Source organism: Arvicola amphibius, chromosome 2, assembly GCF_903992535.2.
Source record: "Arvicola amphibius chromosome 2, mArvAmp1.2, whole genome shotgun sequence".
NCBI classification, from domain to species: Eukaryota; Metazoa; Chordata; class Mammalia; order Rodentia; family Cricetidae; genus Arvicola; species Arvicola amphibius.
Window position 1 is genome coordinate 87,230,022 of NC_052048.2, and position 21,796 is coordinate 87,251,817.

The 21,796-nt window shown below is 36.7% G+C and overlaps 1 protein-coding gene across 3 annotated transcripts in view; it reads left to right on the forward strand.

The window, feature by feature from the left end:
• The window catches only part of Atad2b (ATPase family AAA domain containing 2B), a 131,768-nt gene that overhangs the window by 86,420 nt on the left and 23,552 nt on the right, over positions 1 to 21,796 (forward strand). For 2 of the 3 annotated variants that reach the window (XM_038319166.1, XM_038319168.1), the window contains exons 20-22: positions 5,413 to 5,548; positions 9,108 to 9,304; positions 12,221 to 12,380. In XM_038319166.1, the coding sequence (XP_038175094.1) occupies positions 5,413 to 5,548; positions 9,108 to 9,304; positions 12,221 to 12,380 (493 nt within the window). The remainder of the gene's footprint in view (positions 1 to 5,412; positions 5,549 to 9,107; positions 9,305 to 12,220; positions 12,381 to 21,796) is intronic. The other variant, XM_038319167.1, reaches the window with a different exon arrangement.

Consider the following 21,796-nt stretch of genomic DNA (forward strand, 5'->3'; position numbering starts at 1 on the left):
GGTCCTCTTCATTCTTCTCTGTGAGATCAGTTGATGGGAATTGACATGTAGCTTTTCATTAGTAGGGGTACATTTGAGTTAAATATTATTGTGCATTTGTGTTTTAAAAATATAACTGAAATTTACTTATGAGTTTAGACTTAAAGTAATGATTGAGGGGAAGAAATTGACATTGAGTGAAACTGCTTAAAAAATTTTAATACCCCAGTCTTTCTTGATCTTCAAATGGTGTATTTTAGAAGTACTTAGTGAGAAATAGTTTTCTAGGAGATACAGTAAAATAAAGTTTACCTAAAATATTTATGTTTTATGTAATATAAACATGATTATGTAGAATTTTGTGATTAAAGTGTTTATTTCCTGAGTTCTTTCATGTTTCACCTTTTGTTAGTTGTTTCGATAGATATTATTGTATGTATATATTGTATGTGCATATGCAGGTCATGATGTATATGTCAGAGGACAACTTTTGGGAGTCAGCTCCCTCCTCCATTCTGAGTTCTACAGATCAAACTCAGATTTTCAGGCTTGTGTGGTAAATATCTATGCCTGCTGAGACCTCTTACTGGCCTGAGTAGAATAGTTAATTTATTGAAACCTTTTTTAGTTATTTATTTATTTATTTATTTTTGTTTTTCGAGACAGGGTTTCTCTGTGGCTTTTGGAGCCTGTCCTGGAACTAGCTCTTGTAGACCAGGCTGGTCTCGAACTCACAGAGATCTGCCTGCCTCTGCCTCCCGAGTGCTGGGATTAAAGGCGTGCGCCACCACCGCCCGGCAACCTTTTTTATTTTTAAATTGTGTGTGCTTGTGTGTGTGTGTGTGTGTGTGTGTGTGTGTGTGTGTGTTCAAGGGCACACAAAGACCAGAAACTGCAGTGACAGACAGTAGTTAGTTTTCTGTCATGAGTTCTGGGACCTGAATTTGGGTCCCCTGTAAGAGTAGCCACCCACTCACAATGCTATTAATCATAACTTTAGTATCATTAATAGAGGGTATAGTTTAGCTGTGTGTGGTAGTCAGAAAAATCAAGGTACTGATTGCAGCTGAAAAATTAGAAGTTTGTTAGCACTGAACTTAAGATTTCAGCTTCTTTTCCTTTTATATGATGATCTACATTTTTTGCTCCCCACCCCCACCCCGAGACAAGGTTTCTCTGTACTTTGGAACCTGTCCTGGAACTAGTTTTTATAGACCAGACTGGCCTCGAACTCACAGAGATTTGCTTGCCTCTGTCTCCCAAGTGCTGGGATTAAAAGCATGCACCACCACCACCCAGCTCTATTTTTAGCTTTTATGAATCATAGTTTTTAAGAATTTCTATATTTTGAGGTGAAGATTATATGAATTCTCTGTATACTGATTGTATAATTGTGCAATTTAAAAATATTATGTAATAAGTACTATTGTAAATGGGAAAAGGTTTACATCTATCGTGTGTGTGTGTTTGTGTGTATATACATACATACATACATGCATATATACATATATACATATATATATATATATATATATATATATATATATATATATGCATCCATCCATCCATCCATCCATCTATCTATCTAATCTATATATCCCTGGCTAGTCTCAAGCTCATGACAGTCCTCTTGTCTTAGTCCCTAAATAGCCCCCTAAATGTGAGCTACCATGTCTAGTTCTGCTCTATTTTTCAACGAACTATTTCCATGGGACTTGTGTGTTGGTATTAGGACAAAATAGAACCTCTTTTATATTCTCTTAATGTTTCTATCTTCTAGTCCAGAAAAACAGTAGAACTCTTTATGTTTATTTTCATATTTTCTTAAACATTTAGTATGCATCTATTTCATAATAGAAATAACTATTACTAGAATATCAGGTTAAATGAATGTGTTTAGTTTTGAGGAACTGTGTTCAGGTGTCATACAATGTTTCTCAAAAGCTTTAGAAGTCATTGCTCTGTGCTAACAAAGGCTGTGGAGGTGCAGTGCCTTACTCAGGGTCTTACTACTGTTTAATGACAGAGCAAAGATTTAAAGTGTCTCTGATTTCAAATATCATGCACTAACAGTAATTCTTTCAAATTTTTCAAATTCTATTATTTATATTCATGGTTGTTTTTGCCAGCATGTGTGTCTGGGCACCTTGTATGTGCTTAGTGTCTACAGAAACAAGAAGAAGGCCTTGTAATAAAATTAACTATTTAGTTATGGATATGGAATTAAAGACATTTGTCAGCTGCCGTGTTGGTGCTGGGAACTGAACCTGGGTCCTGGAGGAAGAACCAGTGCTCTTAACCATTGAGCCATCTCTCCAGCCCTCCAAATTTATTTGGATTGTCTTTATTTAAGGGGCATAGCATGGTGTTTTGGTATAAGTCCAAAACCAAGGAGTTATTCTCTTCTAGGATTGTATAGAGCCATGTCTTACAATTAGGTCCTTGTTTCATTTTCAGTTGTCCCCTCCCCACAGGGTCCAATTTCTTTTTTTTTTTTTAAAGGATTTATTTATTTATTATGTATACAACATTCCTTCCCTGTAAGCTTGCATGCCAGAAGAGGGCACCAGATCTCATTATAGATGGTTGTGAGCCACCATGTGGTTGCTGGGAATTGAACTCAGGACCTCTGGAAGAGCAGTCAGTGCTCTTAACCTCTGAGCCATCTCTCCAGCCCTCCAATTTCTTATTTATGCATTCAACATCTTTTTTATTTATTGAATGGAGATGGAGGAGGAGTGGATGGAGATGGGGATAAATAGGATCTACAACTTTGAAGGCTATTAGAAGTAAGCATAGGTGGAAAACTTCATAACACCATATTTGATAGTGAGTTTTTGGATATAACACCAAAAAGCAAAAACAAAAAGTGATAAATATAAATAAGTTGGATCTTAAAATTTTTAAAAAACTTTTGTGTATTACTGGGCACTGTTGATAGAATGAAAGGTAAACAAAAAATGGGAGAAATACTTGAAACAATAAGAAAAGCTTTTTTTCCCTCCCTTTTGAGACAGGGTTTCTCTGTGGCTTTGGAGCCTGTCCTGAAACTAGCTCTTGTAGACCATACTGGCCTTGAACTCACAGAGATCCGCCTGCCTCTGCCTCCCAAGTGCAGGGATTAAAGGTGTGCACCACCACCACCACCACCACCACCACCACCACCACCCAGCAACAAGAAGAAAAGCTTTTATCAGGAAGTTTGGAGTCTAGTAGTTAGACCTAAAACCAAACAAACAAAAAAATCAAAGATAGTGTTAAATGTCATGGTGACAAAAGTGGATGATGTAAAAGGATTTAAGTAGCATATCCTGGAAAAGATAGTGGTGTATGGAAATCCTACATAAGTGGACAGATGAGAGGTGATTGCTGAGATGAGAACTACTGACTTATGTTTACTTTGAATTTTCATGTAAGGTATGATGGGATAGTCTATCAAATGTCTATTTTAATGACAGCAGAACCAGGATTCCAGAGGATACTGTGAAATAGAATTGATAGGGAAAGAACAGAGCATGGGAAGTACAAAGAAATACAAATACCTTGAGGTCTTTGATCCATTTGGACTTGAGTTTTGTGCATGGTGATAGATATGGATCTATTATTATTCTTCTGTGTTGATATCCTGTTATGCCAGCACCATTTGTTAAATATATTTTCTTTTTTTCCTTTTGATATTTTTTTTGCTTCATTGTCAAAAATCAGTTGTTCAAAAGTATGTGGATTAATAATCCAGGTCTTCGATTCGGTACTCCTGTCTTATACCAATACCAGACTGTTTTCAGTACTATAGCTCTGTAGTAGAATTTGAAGTCAGGGATGGTGATGCCTCCAGAAATTCTTTTATTGTACAGGAAGCCAGCCACACTGAACCTCATAGAAGAGAAAGTGGGAAGTACACTTGAACGCATTGGCACAGGAGACCACTTCTTAAATATAACCCCAGTAGTACAGACACTGAGAGAAACAATTAATAAATGGGACTGAAACTGAAAAACTTCTGTAAAGCAAAGGACACGGTTAACAAGACAAAATGGGAAAAGATCTTCACCAATCCCACATTGGACAGAGGACTGATCTCCAAAATATACAAAGAACTCAAGAAATTGGTCATCAAAAGAACAAATAATCCAATAAAAAGTGGGGTACAGGTCTAAACAGAGAACTCCGAACAGAGGAATCTCAAATGGCTGAAAGACACTTAAGGAAATGCTCAACATCCTTAGTCATCAGAGAAATGCAAATCAAAACAACTCTGAGATTCCATCTTACACCAACATCAAAATGGCCAACATCAAAAACACTGATGACAACTTATGCTGGAGAAGATGTGGAGTAAAGGGAACACTCCTTCATTGCTGGAAGGAGTGCAAACTGGTACAGACTCTTTGGATATCAGTGTGGAGATTACTCAAAAAATTAGAAAACAACCTTTCTCAAGACCCAACAATACCACTTTTGGATATATATCCAAAGGATGCTCAATCGTGCCACAAGGACATGTGCTCAACTATGTACATAGCAGTATTGTTTGTCATAGCCAGAACCTGGAAACAACCTAAATGCTCCTCAACCGAAGAATGGATAAGGAAAATATGGTACATTTACACAATGGAGTACTACACAGCAGAAAAAAATAATGACATCTTGAAATTTGCAGGCAAATGGATGGATCTAGAAAACATCATATTGAGTGAGGTAACCCAGACCCAGGAAGACAATTATCATATGTACCCACTCATAGTGGTTTTTAAACATAAAGCAAAGAAAACCAGCATACAAATCACAATCCCAGAGAACCCAGACAACAAAGGGGGACCCTAAGAGAGACATGCATAGATCTAATCTACATGGAAAGTAGAAAAAGACAAGCTCTCCTGAGTAAATTGGGAACATGGGGACCTTGGGAGAGGGTTGGAGGGTAGGGGAGTGACAGAGAGGGGGAGCAAAGAAAAATGTAGAGCTCAATAAAAATCAATTTAAAAAAAGAAATACAAATATGAAGATTTTATTTGTTTGTTTTTGTTTTTCAAAACAAGGTCTGTAACGCTGGCTGTCCTGGAACTTACTCTGTAGACAAGGCTGAAAGAAATATGAAGATTTTAAAAAGTTATTCTTAATATGCTTCCAGCTCCAGATTCTAAATAATTATTTTTTGGTTCTATGTAATAACTTTTTGAGATATGTCTAACAATTAGTTTAATCAACTTTTGGATTTGCTTTTGTCTGATGAGATGATCTTTACATATATATTACCTTATCACTTTTTAAGTTCTTGGACATTTTTCCATTGTGTTTTAGCTTATGAAATCATACCTTTTGCCAGCAGAATAAATGTTCGATGTTTTAAGAATGGTACTAGATATTGGAGGAATTGTAATTTGATTTAATATGTATGCTTTTAATTTTCTCTTTCTTTGTTTATATGTATAGGTTAAATGTATCTTTAGAATACAATATGAAGAGGTATTATATATTCAAAGGCCTATTGAAGAAGATCGAAGAAAATTTTTCCAAGAACTTATACTCCATCAGGCATCATTGGCACCACCACGAAGGAAGCACACTGGTAAGTTCCAAAAGACTTTATAAGAAAATGACAGAATGGAATTAAGAAATATTCAGGTCCTATGCTGGTTCTTTCCCTGTCCGGCTGGAGTTGGCGAGCTCCCATTAGCTCAGGTAAACTGTTTCAGTGGGTGTTCCCATCATGGTCTTGACCTCTTTGCTCATATTCTCACTCCTCCCACTCTTCAACTAGACTTTGGGAGCTAGTCTAGTGTGCCAATGTGGGTCTCTGCTCTGTTTTTATCAATTGCTGGATGAAGGTTCTATGGTAATATTTAAGATATTTATCAGTCTGACTGCAGGGCAAGGCCAGTTCAAGTACCTTCTCCTTTGTTGTTTAGCGCCCTAGCTGGGGTCATCCTTGTTGATTCCTGGAAATTTCTCTAGTGCCAGGTTTCTTGCTAGACCCATAATGGCTCCCTCAATAAAACTAGTCCCTCTGAATGTGGGTGACAGTTGTATGACTATGGGCTGGGTTAGACTGCGGGGCCACTGGCAGTGGCACCAGGATTTATTCCTGCTGCTTGTACTGGCTTTTGGGAAACCTATTCTTTTTGGATGGATACCTTGCTCAGCCTAGATATAGTACTGGGGAGGGGGCTTGAACCTTTCCCAAAGCAATGTACTTTACCCTTTCTGTTTAGTGGGTAGGGGTTGGGGTTGAGGAGGATGGGTAGTGGGAATGGGAGGAGGAGAGGGAGTGGCAACTGGGATTGGTATGTATAATGAAAAAAGATAGTTTGTTTTCCTTTTAAAAAGTAATAAAAGAAATTTTTTAAAAAAGAAATATTTAGGCCATTAGTCTTGGTGGCCAATACCTTTCTTTACTCACTGAGCTACCTCATTGACCTAGTGGACATGTTGAAAATGGCCATGTGTTTACTTGATCCGAGATTGAGAATTATATCTTTGTTAAAGTTTTATCAAGCACTTCAGAGCTTCTGGTAGAGTCTGCATTCAACAGCCGAAAAAGCCAAGGGGAAAAAGCTATCAGTTCTACTCAGTTTCAGTTATCTGAAGTATCCGGACTAGAAATGGCAGGTTGTGAATAACAGAAGTAATTCCTTTGTGGACCAGGGCAGATTTGATCGTCTAAGAGGTGGTGTGTTAGTTATTTTTCTCTTTGTTATAAAATGCATGACAAAAATTACTTAAGGAAGGAGACCTTGTTGCAGCTCACACTTTGAGTAGGTGCGTTTGATCCTGATAAGAAAAGTACCACAGTGGAGGGAGAACAAGACACTGATCATGTGTCTGCAGCCAGGAAGCCTGGTGGGGAATGCTGGTGCTCAGTGTGTTTCCTCCCCCTGAGGCCCCAGTCCATGGGGTGGTGCTACCCACATTCCAAATGTCCACCCTCTTCATTTAGACCTCACTAGACACTTACACAAAACCAGAGGTGAACCTCCTAGGCGATTACAGACTCATACACATTGACTATGAAGTTTGACAGTCAAAGTGGGTTAGAATATGGCCTTTTCTGGCTTACTTGAAAAGTTTCTAAAATAATATTTAGAATATATTATGAGGGTTTGAAAGACTTCATAGCCTTGTTTTAAGCATTTTATTTTTCTTTGGTTTGGAGCAATGGTATTAAAAGTTAAAGAATTTGTTGGGTTTCAACTCTCTGAATTAGGAAAGAACTGCAGTCTAAGACATTGAAGAGGATTTATTTTCCCCACTTGTAAAGGTACATAAAAGATGCAGTCCTGCTCCTTAATCTTTCAACATTATGAGGAAATAAACATTTTTGTTAAGATAATTTTAAAACCGTATTGCCTATTTTAAAATATGCCATTTAAATTACTTCTTTGAGATTTCATACATATCTCAGTATATTTTAATATTTTAAACCCATATTACCCATTTTAAAATGTCATTTAAATTAATTCTTTGAGAATTTCTTATATATCTCAGTATGTTTTTAATATTTTCTTTATGAACATTAGTTTTTGCCTGATAATATGTCCTTGTGAGGGTATCAGGTCTCCTGAAACTGAGGTTACATAGGGGTGATGGGAGTTGAATCAGGTCCTCTGGAAGAGCAGCTAGTGCTCTTAACCACTGAGCCATCTCACCAGCCCCAACACAAGTGTATCTTAATACACCTACTCTTTCCAAGTCCTCCAGAACTATTTTGTTATCTCCTAACCCCACCCCTTGTTCTTTACATGTCTCTTAACGGTTCTTGTAGGACATTAAACATTTTTCTCTTTCCTGTTATGTTCTTAGGTTTCTATAAATATCTACTTGTTTTGTTATTTGTTGTTTTTTTTTTCTCCTTGGCATCTAAATGAATGCCTGGTAAACTTTTATTTTGTGAGTAGGAGAATCCATCATATGTTATATTATTAATATAATATATTCAGATAATATATGACATTATTTATAACTTAATATATATACTCTTAGATAAGTCTATTTTTAGTCCCATCTATGTGAATTAATTTTTTTATTTATTTTGAAGTAGACTCATCTGTAACCCAAGCCAGCCATGAACTTTCTGCTTCAGTAATCTAAGTGCTGGGAGCAAATAATGATGCCTGGCTTGGATTTCTATTTTTCCTTTTTAATATTTTATTTTTCCTTATGTTTTAAATTCTTTACTTATTGTGCTTGTGTTTGATGGACAACTCTGTGAAGTTGGTTATTTCCTTCTACCTTTATGTGGGTTCTGGAGATTGAATTTAAGGCCCAAGGACGTACTTTACCCACCGAGCTATCTTACTGCCTTTTTAGACAGAGACCTTGAACTCATGATTTTCCTATAACATCCTGAATGGGTAGGATTACAGGCATGAGCCACCACATTTTTTCCCTCTTTTGAGTTGCTTTATTGAGTTTTTTTTTTTTTATGTTAAAGATTTAATCAAAATACTTAGCATTTAAGTCCTGAGCCTGAGCTTTAGTATGATGCCAGGAAACCAAAACAAAATAAAACATTTTTTGTCTTTATTAAAATTAAAAAGCTTTTATGAAAGTTGTGGTATTTTGTTTTTGTTTCATTTTGTTTTGAAACAGGATCTCAACTGTGTTGCTCTAGCCCCCTGGAACTCACAGAGATCCACCTACCTCTGCCTCCCAGAGTGCTGTGATTAAATGTATATGCTGCTACACCTGACTTGAAAGATAATTTTTGTAATACATACGTCTGACTAAAGAATATAATGAAGATTATATGAACATCTCTTAGCACTTTACAGTAGAAAATAAAACATTTCAGTAATAAAATGGATAAATAATATACAAAATATGAGGGTAGAATTCTTAGAGGGCTAGGGGACTTACTGTAATTATTCAGTAAGGTGAAGTTATTCTCTTACTTTTAATTTCCATATGAAGTTTTACTTATTGGGTTTTCATGGTTCACATACACTTGTAATTTCCTTTCTTTTAAAGATTGTTTTGGGAGAATGTACAAAGTCCAATTGAGCCCTGGCTTACCATGTTAAAATCTTAACACTTTTCCTCTCTCTCTCTCTCTCTCTCTCTCTCTCTCTCTCTCTCTCTCTCTCTCTCTCTCTCTCTTTTTCTTTTTCTTTTTTTTTTTTTTTTTTTAGCTCTGTGTGCTATGGAAGTGCTTCCGCTTGCATTACCATCTCCTCCTCGTCAGTTATCAGAATCAGAAAAAAATCGGATGGAAGACCAGGAGGAAAATACATTAAGAGAGTTGCGGTTGTTTCTCAGGGATGTTACCAAGAGGCTGGCCACAGATAAACGCTTTAACATCTTCAGCAAACCGGTGGATATTGAAGAGGTCTTGTTTCAGTAGTGTGCAAACAGTGAAGTTGAACTGGCTAAAAGAAAAAAAATATTGACATCTTTTTTGGAAGGAAAAAAAGCAAAGGCATGGATGAATATTACCCCTAGCCTATAAAATTTTAATCCATGTAATATAATAACTACCAGTGTCATCAGCAAACATCTGGTGACTCTTGAGTGAAATTAGTGACCAATTTGTGTATGTCCTCTTAATTATTATTGCTATCTGTGATCACCTACTCTTCAATTTACGAAGAGGATTAAAATTTACTTTTGTGAAATGTCCATAATAGACTATTTTTATTCCAGGATAAATCCTGCTTTTAAAAGTACATTGGTATCAATGCTTTGGTGCCAGTACTGGCATTTCCTTAACTGTTTGTAACTGTGAAAAGAGGCAGTAAAGCCTTCCCTATCCTAGTCTTTCTGCTTTAGAAAGGCCTCTTTTTAAGTCGCACATCCCATGCACTTAATCTGTCCAATCCAAAGAGTTTCTCTGCTCCCAGTGGAAAATTCCTCACTTTGTATGTGTATTGTTCTGTGTAATTGTGGGAACTTGGTTTGTGATGGTGAGAAAAGGAATTTTCCATTTGGAATATATTAGAATGCTGTCAATTAAAAACAAACAAACAAAAAAAAACCCCAACTTTATCCTGGGATAATATAGTGTGGATGACCACAGTATAATCTTTACTGGCCTTCTCCTTATAAGTTCAGACTCCATGTTTGAGCAGTTTGGTGTTTTTAGTTTTTTTTTTGTCATTTAAAAAAATTTGAATTATAAAATGATTCAAAGTTTAATGTGTGTCCTAATTGTGAAATCTGTGTTTTTGGACCTTAGCAGATTCCTTTGGAACCATTATGTTATCTGTGACTGGGAAGAATGGGTTAGCGTTACATTTTCCCTTCAACAACTCTGAAAATATACATCTTTTCCTTCTTCTTTAGTAAAGGGACTGTCAGAATTCTTATTTGGATTATTATCTACAATGTTTAGCAGTCCATTTGATACTTTTTCAAAAAACATGCAAGGTCATTTTATTTCTTTTCTAGTGGTTCAGTTGAGGAAGTTGGGTAGTGACAGCCAAGTTTGGGAAGGTTTTTTAAATTTAAAGCCTATAGTCTTTTACTTTTTAAATTTGAGACAGAGTCTTATTATGTAGACTGGATGACTTTGAACTTGCAGTCCTCCAACTCCCAAATTTCGGGAGTATAGGCATGCATCACCATGCTTGAAAGCCCTCAGTCGTTCATCTTTTCCGTCTTAGCTATCTTCCCACCTTTTCCCACTGAAATAGCAGGACATGTAAGATATGTGTAATATATGCTTTTGGCTTAAAAAAAACACAGGATTTTCATCTTAAATAATCAGCTAATTTTAAAGATTTCTTTCTATGGTCTTAAGAACTAAGCCCAGGGTCTTGCATGCATGGCAAGTGTTCCACCAGCCAAGCTATCTCCCATCCCTGCTTCTCAGGCTCAGATAAACTAGTTTTCTTCTTGCTCAAGAAACTTTTTTCTTCCTAATCACAAAATTTGGGCAGATTTCTTCCATCTTTAAGAGAATGTTTCATAAATCATGGTAAAGAAATAGAAAGGAAGAGAAATCCTAAAGTTTAGGTAATAATTTTAGTTAATTTTATGATCCTCTTTTCTGTCTTAGGTTCATTCTGGTCTTGCTCTCAAAGCTGAAGCAGGAGTAGCAGGGGAAGAATAGAAAAGGGAAAACAAGATAATTCCTAAGTCGTTTAAGACATAAAAGTATATGCTCAAATAATGCATTAGAAGTGGCTAATACTATCAAATTTAAAGTCATTTGAAGAAAACAATATTAAAAACATACTAAATTTAAAACTAAGTATGTGCTAAAATTTCATACTCTTAATCGTATAAACTCTAAATGCCTTTTCTTTTATAAATATTTGTTTCCACTTTTATGCCATGGCTGGACCTTAGAGTTCAACTAATAGTTCCGTTCCTGCCTGCAATAAGATCCCACTTAGAGCTGACAGTCACACAACTTATGAATGGCCTTAAAATTTAAAAAACATGCACAAATTACATGCATGCATGGGTATGCACGAGTCTCTGTATTAACTTAAAATCATGGTATCAGTGCCATTCAAAGCTATATGAAAACAAACCCTCACTTTCAGACAGCAGAAACTGCCCAGAAGTTGGTCCTGAGCTAGTTTTAGACATTGCTCAAACTGCTTTCAGATTACAGTTCACTACTTGACTTGAGGTTTCCACTTGAGAAAACAATAAATATAGCTTGCTAATCCTTCCTTACTGGTGATGTGACATTAAAACATAAAACTTACTTTACAAATCCTGGCTGAATGTCTTGCTGTAGAATCATTTATATGTAGAGACAAGTCCAGCAAGCTCTTTACAAGTTAGAAAAAAAATACTTATTTAATTGACACAAAATGTGTGTAATGACTCCAAAGGAGTAGAAAATACTTCCCATGAAATGGTTCACCTTATAGATAGAGTTAAAAAAGAAAGTTTTGTTGAAAAAATTTAAAACATATACCAGAAATTCTGTATTAATATGAAGAAAAATCTCTCTTAATCCCCCCCCCCCCCATTTCTTTTGAGGTAGCACATTTACTGATGCTTTTTGGGTACTTTACCCACACATTCTCTTCTCAGATAAACCCAAAAGATTTAAAAACCAAAAACTGACTGTTGGTTTCAAATTTCAAGATGAGTACTGTGAAACTTTTCATGGAAAGTATGTCAGATAGTAACTTTAGTAGCATAAAAAGCATTGTAATTTTACTCTTATATAATTAGGTACGTATATTTAAGTTTTAAAGTATTCTGTTTTTAATTTGTGCTTTTGTGAACTAAAGCATATAAAAAGCCAGATGTAATTTTCATTAAAGCATCCTATTTGTTTTAGGTTTCAGATTATCTTGAAGTAATCAAAGAACCAATGGATTTATCAACAGTAATAACTAAAATTGATAAACATAATTATCTAACGGCTAAAGATTTCCTTCAAGATATTGACCTCATCTGTAGCAATGCTTTAGAATACAATCCAGACAAGGACCCCGGAGGTAAGGACACTTAGGGCAAGGTGCCAGTTTCGGCATTCAAGTGTGCCCATTTTAGACTGATAAATGAATGTATTCAGGAACTTTGAGAAAGTAATAACCTACCTGGAAACACTGCCAGAAAGTTTTATAGTTCTAGGCACTATGTTTTTGTCTAAGATTCAGTTTTCATTATCCTTTTAATTTTTATACTGAATTCTAATTTTGTTCAGGCTGATGGAATAAGTTGACAACTGAACTTAACTTAAAATTTGTTTGTTTAGTCAACATCAGTAGTCATCAGTAGAGCCACTAAATAGAAAATTTTTAATTTGTGGGAAGTCAGGATCTGATAAGTTTATATTTCAAACTTAAAAAAAAAAGACAGAATCTTATTGTATAGCTCTGTCTTGCCTTGAGCTCAATAATATAACCTAGGCTGGTCTCAGACTCACAGAGATTCTCCTGTGAGTATTAGAGGTGTGTGTCACCATTCCCAGCTTGTTTGTCACCATACCTAGCCCTGTGTAACAGAATTTTCCTGTAGAATGTTATCCTTTCTGTATATTTATTTGAGGTATTCTTACATAATTTTATTTTACTCCTAATTCCATCCTATACTTTGCAGAGGTATCCATTCTTTTGACGTAGTGACATGATACTATCATCAAATGTGTTAGGTCGGATTTGTAGCTATCCTGGAAATCATGTAGCTCATGGGCTGCAAGTTGAATATATCTGTAGTTCCAACTCTTATCATTGTCATCCAGGGAAAATCACTAAGAACATATCTATAGTTAAACAAGATGATTTATTATAAAGAGGGATGATTCTTATAACAAAAATACATGTCTTTGGAATCATAAAAGATTTGGTATTCTGTATATAATTTTAGGGAAAGTATGAAGAAGTGGAACTTAGCAGTGAATTGGATTGTTGCTAGGTAGCAAGACCATTTTGTGATTAGATATTATTCTTAGAACCTAGGAAGTGAGCTGGGTTTACCTGAGGATAGCTCAGCAGGTAAAGCCTGAGACCTGAGTTTGATCCCTGGACCCTTCCACATGGTGGAAGGGGAGCATCTATTTCTGCAATTTGCCCTCTGAACTCGGCGTGCCTGTAGTCACGTCTCCCCTACCTCAAATATTTTTAAGTGTGTGTGTGTGTATCAGAAGAATCAAGCAGTGCTAACACCCCTAAGCAGGACATTGGTTTTAGTGAGAATATAATTATGTGTGGTCATTTTTGTGCTTAGGACAGTGTTCATGTTTTGTTCTGTGCTTAGATATAATTACAGAGTTGTCTTTTTATTTGGCCCATCATGGTCACACAGTGGCTTTGTGTGGTGATGTTTTTGACATGAGTATTCTAAGATTAAGCTGGTTATGCTAGGATAACTCTTAGCTACCAGGAGCTGTTTTTTTTTCCTTTTTCTCACTCATTGAGGATTTTATTTCTTCACTAGGTGATACACAAAATACTATTTTTAAAGCATTTATGTAGGTTTCTGATCTTTAAAGATACTATATCTGTATTTGGGAACAGTGGTTCTCAACTTAAGCCATGTAGCAGAATGACCTGGATTTCTCAGTTCTATATGAAATTACTTCTCACCTGAATTTAGACCATAGTAATATTCTATTTCAAGTTCAGAAACAGAATAAAATATTTACATAGTAAGGCTTGGTGGGCACTAGTTCTTAACATTTATGTTTAAGATATTTGTTTGATATAGTTTTGTAGGTTTATTTAATGTGCATGAGTGTTGGCTTGAAAATTGTATTGTGTGCATGCTCGGTGCCAGTGGGAGCCAGAAGAGGGAGTCAGAGCCCCTGGAACTCACTTTACAGGTGGATGTAAGCTGTCAGATGGTGTAGAAGGAGCGGTGGGGCTGTGTCCCGCCACCCGGCTAGCTTTGCCCAAAATAATTACACGGAATCTGTATTCTTTCAAATACTGCCTGGCCCATTAATTTCAGCCTCTTACTCACATCTTGATTAACCCATATTTAGTAATTTATATAGCACCACGAGGGGTGGCTTACCAGGAGAGGTCTTAACCTGCGTCCATCTCAGAGAGGAGAAGCATGGCTACTGCATATGGCGACTGCCTGAAGCGTCTCCCCACTCCTGCTACCCAGCATTCTGTTCTGTCTACTCCGCCTACCTAATTTTCTGTTTTCTTAAAGGGCCAAAGCAGTTTTTTTTATTAATCAAAGTAACACATAGACACTCCTCTATCATTTCCCCCTTTTCTGTTTAAACAAAAAAGAAAGGCTTTCATTTTAACATAGTAAAATTACATATAGCATAACAGTTATCAAGCAAGAATTACAGTTACAATATTTATATCTATTTTATCTTTTATCATAACTAAGGAAAACTATAACTACCTATTTATTCTTCAACTCCATCAAAGACTCCAGAAGGATATAATACTACTTAAGTAAACAAGAAATAAGTAACTTTTAAACTCTAGAAATGACAGAGACAACTTGCTTCCTGGACAGTCACCTAAAGTTCCTCTGTACCGTTGGGGCATCCATCTTCGGCCTTCAGGCCCATAGTGTCCAGCAAACATTTCCATGAAGCAGGAAATTCCAAAGACAGTTCAGTCACTTTCTGCTGTGTCCTGCAGAACGTCTCGCAGACTCTTTCATGAATCAGGAACCCCAAAAGACCATCTCACCTTTAGGCAGGTTCAGCAGTCCTCTCTCTGTGGGTTCTTTGTGTCCACTTTATGCAACAGTCCAGGCAAGTGCAGTTTCTTGCCCAAATGGCTATCAAACTCCATAAGGGGCCTCTTCGATGCCCATCCTCCTCTTGAAGTAGATTGGTGCTGCCAGAAGCAGATGTGTCTCATTGTCATGAAAAACCCTAAGTTATTAAAACATTAAATGCCATATTCTGTAGCCTTTGAAAGATATGAAGAATGCCTATTTAACTAAAATAATATCTCTACATATCTAGAAAATCTAACTAACATGACTATAAGCTTGACTATTATCAATGATTATCCATTAACAACCTATATTTCCTAATTATACATTACATTTTATTTTATTTTTATTTTTTTATTTTATTTTTTTTGGTTTTTTGAGACAGGGTTTCTCTGTAGCTTTGGAGCCTGTCCTGGAACTAGCTCTTGTAGACCAGGCTGGTCTTGAACTCACAGAGATCCGCCTGCCTCTGCCTCCCGAGTGCTGGGATTAAAGGCGTGCGCCACCGCCGCCCGGCTATACATTACATTTTAAAATGAACTACACAATCACAATAGCTTAATCAAGATCAGAAATACATATACATATAACAAAATTGACCTTAAAATCCATACCAATGCAAATTATTCATCTCTATATCATATCCCCCTTTAAATGTAAAAGAACATTTATAAACAATATTTGGGAAAATGGGCGCAGTTTTTTCTCTCCAAACTGCTTCCTGCTGAGTGGGGACGCTGTTATTTAGGTCTTTCATGGTGTAACCTGTGTGCCAGGTTCATCTCAGTCAGCAGTTGAGTGAAGTAATTTTTTGAGGGTGTTCACAGCAACCTTTCAGGAGGGTGTGGTCTATCATACCATATTGGGATAGAAGCAATCCACAGAGTCCCATCCTCTGTGAAAACATAAGAAGAAACTCTTTTCCAAAGCATCATGTTCTTAGATCCAAATTCTGAAGTCATACCATTAAGATGTCCATTCTGGTCTAGATTGGCAGCCCATATAATGAAATGTCTCTATGTATTTAGCTCCTTCACAGTCAAAAATTTCAAAGAAAACACAATAAAATACATAATCCAGACTCTCTGTGAATTTTCCATTTTTACGTGGCTTATTTTTACTCTATCACTTTACTTCTTTTAATCTATAACTATCTGTACTCTGTCTCTTTAAAGACTTTACCCTTTTTTTTAAAGGCATTAACTTTATTTTCTATATTTTTCTTCTCTCTCTCAAGCCTACGTACATTCATCCAACATTGTGACCCGTATTGGGGTCTTCTATTGTCTGAATCTGTCCTATTGTGAATCTATAATTCTTTACTGTCCAGAAACATGTTTGATTTGCGCCTTTAAATCGCTAAGCGCTTAAGACTCTAAGCTGTGACATTCCTGGGTCAAAAACAGGTACTGTGTGCTTGCCCCGCCCAGTCCAACATGGCAGAGCCGCTTGTGACTCTGAATCCGTTGCACCTCTGGGCTGTTCTGGATGTTGGCTCCACCTCTCTCCAATTTCAAAATGGAGGATGTACCATTTTCTACTAGCTCTGGGGCTGCCAGGTAGGAGCCGCACTCAGCACTTTAACTCTGAGACTGAGCATGCAGCACAAAAACTCTTTTCATACAAGTTACAGCCAAATCTGACACGCACTCTGCGCAGTCTGAAAATATCTCTCTGTATGGCGGCAGAAATCCGCCATGCTCTCCCGCTCGCCTAAGCCTGATTCTGCCATCTGCCCAGGTGCAGGCAGGGAACAGTGAGCCATTGGCATGGTCTCAGAGCACTCTCCTTCCGATCCCAAGTGGGCACACAAACATTCAGTCCCATAAAAGCCATTGAAATGCTTTAAAGCCAGAGTTCGCACTGGCGGCACAGGGCAGGAAGCTGCGTTTTTAAAACCGCACAGGTTTTTTCCTGTTACGGCAGCTGTGTCAAGGAAATTTCTCTGTGGCATGCCAGCAAACAGTGAAAAGCTGTGTCTCTCCTTTATTTAAAGCCCTCTCAGGTTTTTAAGTGGATTTAGTCACCACGTTGGAATGCCAATTTGTAGAAGGAGCTGCGGGGCTGTGTCCCTGTGTCCCGCCACCCGGCTAGCTTTGCCCAAAATAATTACACGGAATCTGTATTCTTTCAAATACTGCCTGGCCCATTAATTTCAGCCTCTTACTCACATTTTGATTAACCCATATTTAGTAATTTATATAGCACCATGAGGGGTGGCTTACCAGGAGAGGTCTTAACCTGCATCTATCTCAGAGAGGAGAAGCATGGCTACTGCATATGGCGACTGCCTGAAGCGTCTCCCCACTCCTGCTACCCAGCATTCTGTTCTGTCTACTCCGCCTACCTAATTTTCTGTTCTCTTAAAGGGCCAAGGCAGTTTTTTTTTATTAATAAAAGTAACACATAGACACTCCTCCATCAAGATGGGTGCTGGGAACCAAACCTGGATCTTTCTGCTAGACCAACTGGTGCTTTTAACCCTTGAGTCATCTCTCCAGAACCTATTTTTTTTATTATATATGTCTTAGAAAAACTATGAAAATAAAACAATAAGAAAGTTCAGTAATCTGCAGTCGCATTACTTAATGTCTGAGTCTGAAGGATATATATGCACATTAGCCAGCCTGGTCTACAAGAACTAGTCCAAAACAGGCACTAAAACTGCACAGAGAAACCCTGTCTTAAAAAACAAAGAGATATTGTTAATTTTTGTTAGTATACATAATAGGGTTTTTAAAAAAATTTATTATGTATACAGTGTTTTACCTGTGTTTTTAAATAATATGCAATATTTTTAGTAGATCATTGTGCCTTGCTCATAGTTCACTTAACATGATTACCAGTTGCATTCATTTTCCTGCAAATGACTTGATTTTATTTTTCTTTGTGTATGGATGAAACACCTTTTCATGTGTGTAAATTATACATTTTTCTAGGCTGGTTCCGGGCCCTGGCTACTATGAACAGTGCTGCAGTAAGCATGGGCATGCAAGAGCCTCCTGTGTTCTGACTTAGGTCCCTTTGGGTATATGCCCAGGAGAGGATAGATACGCTTGTATAATATGGTAGTTCTATTTTTAGTTTATTTATTTCATAATGGTTGCACAGGTTTACATTTTCACTAGTATTTTATAAGGATTCCTCTTTACCCACATCATAGCCTGTTCATTATAGACATTCTGAGAGGGTTGGGAGAAGAAAAAAAAAATTCAGTGTAGTTTTAATTCCCATTTTCCTGATGGCTAAGGATGTTGAACAATTTTTTGTTTATCTTTTTTCCTATAAAATTATGTAATTCTTATATATTTTTTCATTCCTTTAACATTTTGGAAACTCTTAATGAGTAGGTTTGTCCCACATTAAACATTATAGATATAATATAGCTAATGGCCTATCCTGGACATATTAAGTCTTTTAGTTCTTTTCTCCTCTATTATAACTATGAATAAATATTTTTATAAAATGGCTGGCACAGATCTGTAATTCCAGCAACTTAATAAGACCCCAAAATATAAATAAATAAATAAATAAATAAATAAATAAATAAATAAATAAATATAGGGCTGGAGGTCTAGCACAGTGATTGAGAACTTTCCTAAATGTGTGAGGCCCTGAATTTCATCCCTTAGTATATCCCAAATAAAAATTATAATGTAGTTGTATGCATTTCTTCATATTTTATTAGGGCCACTGTTAACTAGTGCAGCAATTTTATGTCCATGAGGGTTTCTTCTTCTAGCATGATGTCATTTTGCATCAGAATGGGCGTTGAGAAACAGGCTGATTTTCAAATTCATTTCATGCCCTTCCTTTGTCAGATGGGATCAGATGGCATGGCTGTGTGTGCCTTTGACATTGTGCCCTCAGCTTCTGGTGTGGTGTGGTGTGGTGTGGTGGGAAGGTGAGCTGCATATTTAGACCTATGTCTGCACTGCTGTTCTCTAGTTGATGGTGATCAAGTCAAGTTTTCTAAATTTTAGTTTTCCCATTTTTATAGTAGGGATACCAATATTATTTGGGGTTGTTGTAAGAAAGTGTATTTTGTTGAATGTTATGGTGTTGCCATTTTCCTATTGTTCAAATTAATTATGTCAAGCCCCTAGCATAAATCCTTTTAGCTGGAAAATATTCCTTGAAGGTTGGCTTTTGCTATTTATATTCTTTTTGGGACAGTGGGAGGTTTCGAGACAGGGTTTCTCTTCATAGCCCTGACTGTCCTGGAACTCGCTCTGTAGACCAGACTGGCCTCAAACTCATAGTGATTTCCCTGCCTCTGCCTCCTGAGTGCTAGGATTAAAGGCGTGTGCCACCACTGCCTGGTGTTATTTATATTTTTATATTCTCATTAGTATTTAAATTGTAGTTTTAAGTTTGGGGTTCCATAGTAGGTATGTACATACATGCTCTAGGATGACTTTCCCCCACTTTGTGTTTATTACAGTTCCCAAATCGCACTTTAAACTTATTTGGAAACAAATTTAGGGACTATGAAAATGAGTGTAAATGCTTGTTAGAGAAAGCTAGTTTAGGGAATAAATCTACTTTTCCCTTAGGTAATTTATTATAACCCTGTTGATAAAAATATCTAGTTTCAAGGAAGAAGCAATGCTTTCTGATGCAGCATTACCTTTTACTGTAGAATGTGATGGTTTGCTAGAGGCCATGCTCTGTTTCATAGGTGGAGCTTATGTGCTATACTTGGGACTGACTTTCCTCCTCTGTTCCTTAAAGATCGATACAAAGAGGGTCATAGTTAGGAATGTTTGCTGTCTTCACACCTTACCTCTCATCTTTAGTCAACAAGGGAACAATTTTTTTTTAAGCAGCAGAGCCCACTTGTTATGTATGTACTTGTAAAACAACCTCAGGATCTGTTGTATAGCAAGTGGAAATTGCATGAATGTTGAATTACTTGTACAAGATCCCATGAGTATTTAAATGTTTACATTGTTCTCCTTGGCAGAACACATGGCCACTTGGGGGTATGGGGGAACTACTTATACAGAGAAGATAAAAGTCTTTGGAGGTTAAATATTGCTACATGTTTACCAGATTATCTCACACAGGGATGATATGGATAGAAATTAAATGTGAAGTGATAAGGAATTTATTTAACTTTTAGCTTCTAAATGTGATCAGGGTCAGACATTTGACTCTAATTGTTGTCCTAGGGATAGGACATGATGAATGAAGTTTGACCATTCTGCCTTGTTGGTCTTACCTTACCTCTAGGACAATTCTTAGACCTATCATCATTTGACCAATTTTGCTGACATTCATCCTTAATCTTACAGTCTTCACAGAATCCTAACATTTTGTATCAATTGCCTGGGATCAGAGTTCTCAGAGGCACTCATATTTTGGAGCCACCTGTAATCTACCCAGTACATTTCCAACTTTGTCATAGTTGTACCTCATAAATTTCAGACTTAACTAAACTCACTTATATTTCTGTTAGTGCTTATGACTATGCCATAATTACTTTGCAGGATACTTGGTATATAAGAATGTCTGTGATGCTGTTACTCCTTGAGTAACAGATTATGTAACCTGTATCAGTATTATGATAGTTCAGTAATATAACTCCTGTATGGCAGATATTGGTCTGTATGCCTTTGTACTTATCCGCAAGAACCAACATACAAAATATGACACACCAGGATGTCTAAGCAGTTTTTTTTCTCAGTGTTGGAGGTGAATTAGTTCAAGTTGAGTCAACAACGTTGATTTCTCCCCAAGACCGACCGCTCTTCATGGTTTACTTAATGGCCTCTCCCTGTCGCCTTTTCTCTGCTGTGTGTACTCTCCTCTTGGTGTGTTCAGATCTCCTTTAAAAGGGCATCAGGCACTGTGGGTTAGAGCCCACCCTCCTTTTTAATCTTAATTGCCTTTTTACAATGGCTTATTTCCAAATACAGTCACATTCTGAAGTAGGGGCTCAGACTTTGACATATATATTTTGAGGGGATGCAGTTCACCCTGTAACAGTTATGTATGACACAACCCTAACTGTCTAGAATTTTATTATTTTTATTTATTTTTAGAATATTTTTAATTTTTTGAAAATTTCAGACATGCGTACAATGTATCTTAATCATATCTACTCCTTTTATGTTCTTTTCTGATCTTCTTTGGCACCAGACATCAATATTATACACAAACATACATGCAGGCAAAACACTCATACACATCAGATAGAATAAATAAATCTAAAAGAAATAAGTACTAGTTACAATAGCATCAAAACTTATAATAGGAAATCTGACAAAAGATATATGATATATGCATTGAAAAGCATAAATGGCTGAGAAAATTCTTGACCTAAATATTTTTTCAACAAATAGTGATGGAACAATTAGGTATCAGTTATGTAATCGAAATTTTCTGATCTATAGGGGAGGCACCCAAACCCCCTGCCCAGTGATGGTGAACACTGAGTGCTCCATGATGGACTTGTTCCAAGTGCTAGCATATCAGTCATGGTCACCTTGATGTTCTTGAGACCCTGTTCCGGTCAGTGAATAAGAACATCTAAACTCTGAAAAATAAAAAAGTTGACTCAATGGATCATATACTAAAACGTAAATCTTAAACCTATATTCAAAACATTAAAACATACCTCAGAATTTAGTAGACAGTAAACACCCCAATTTAAAAACAAAAGACTCGAGCCAGGAACACGCATTTAATCCCAGCACTCAGCACTTAAGGAGGCAGA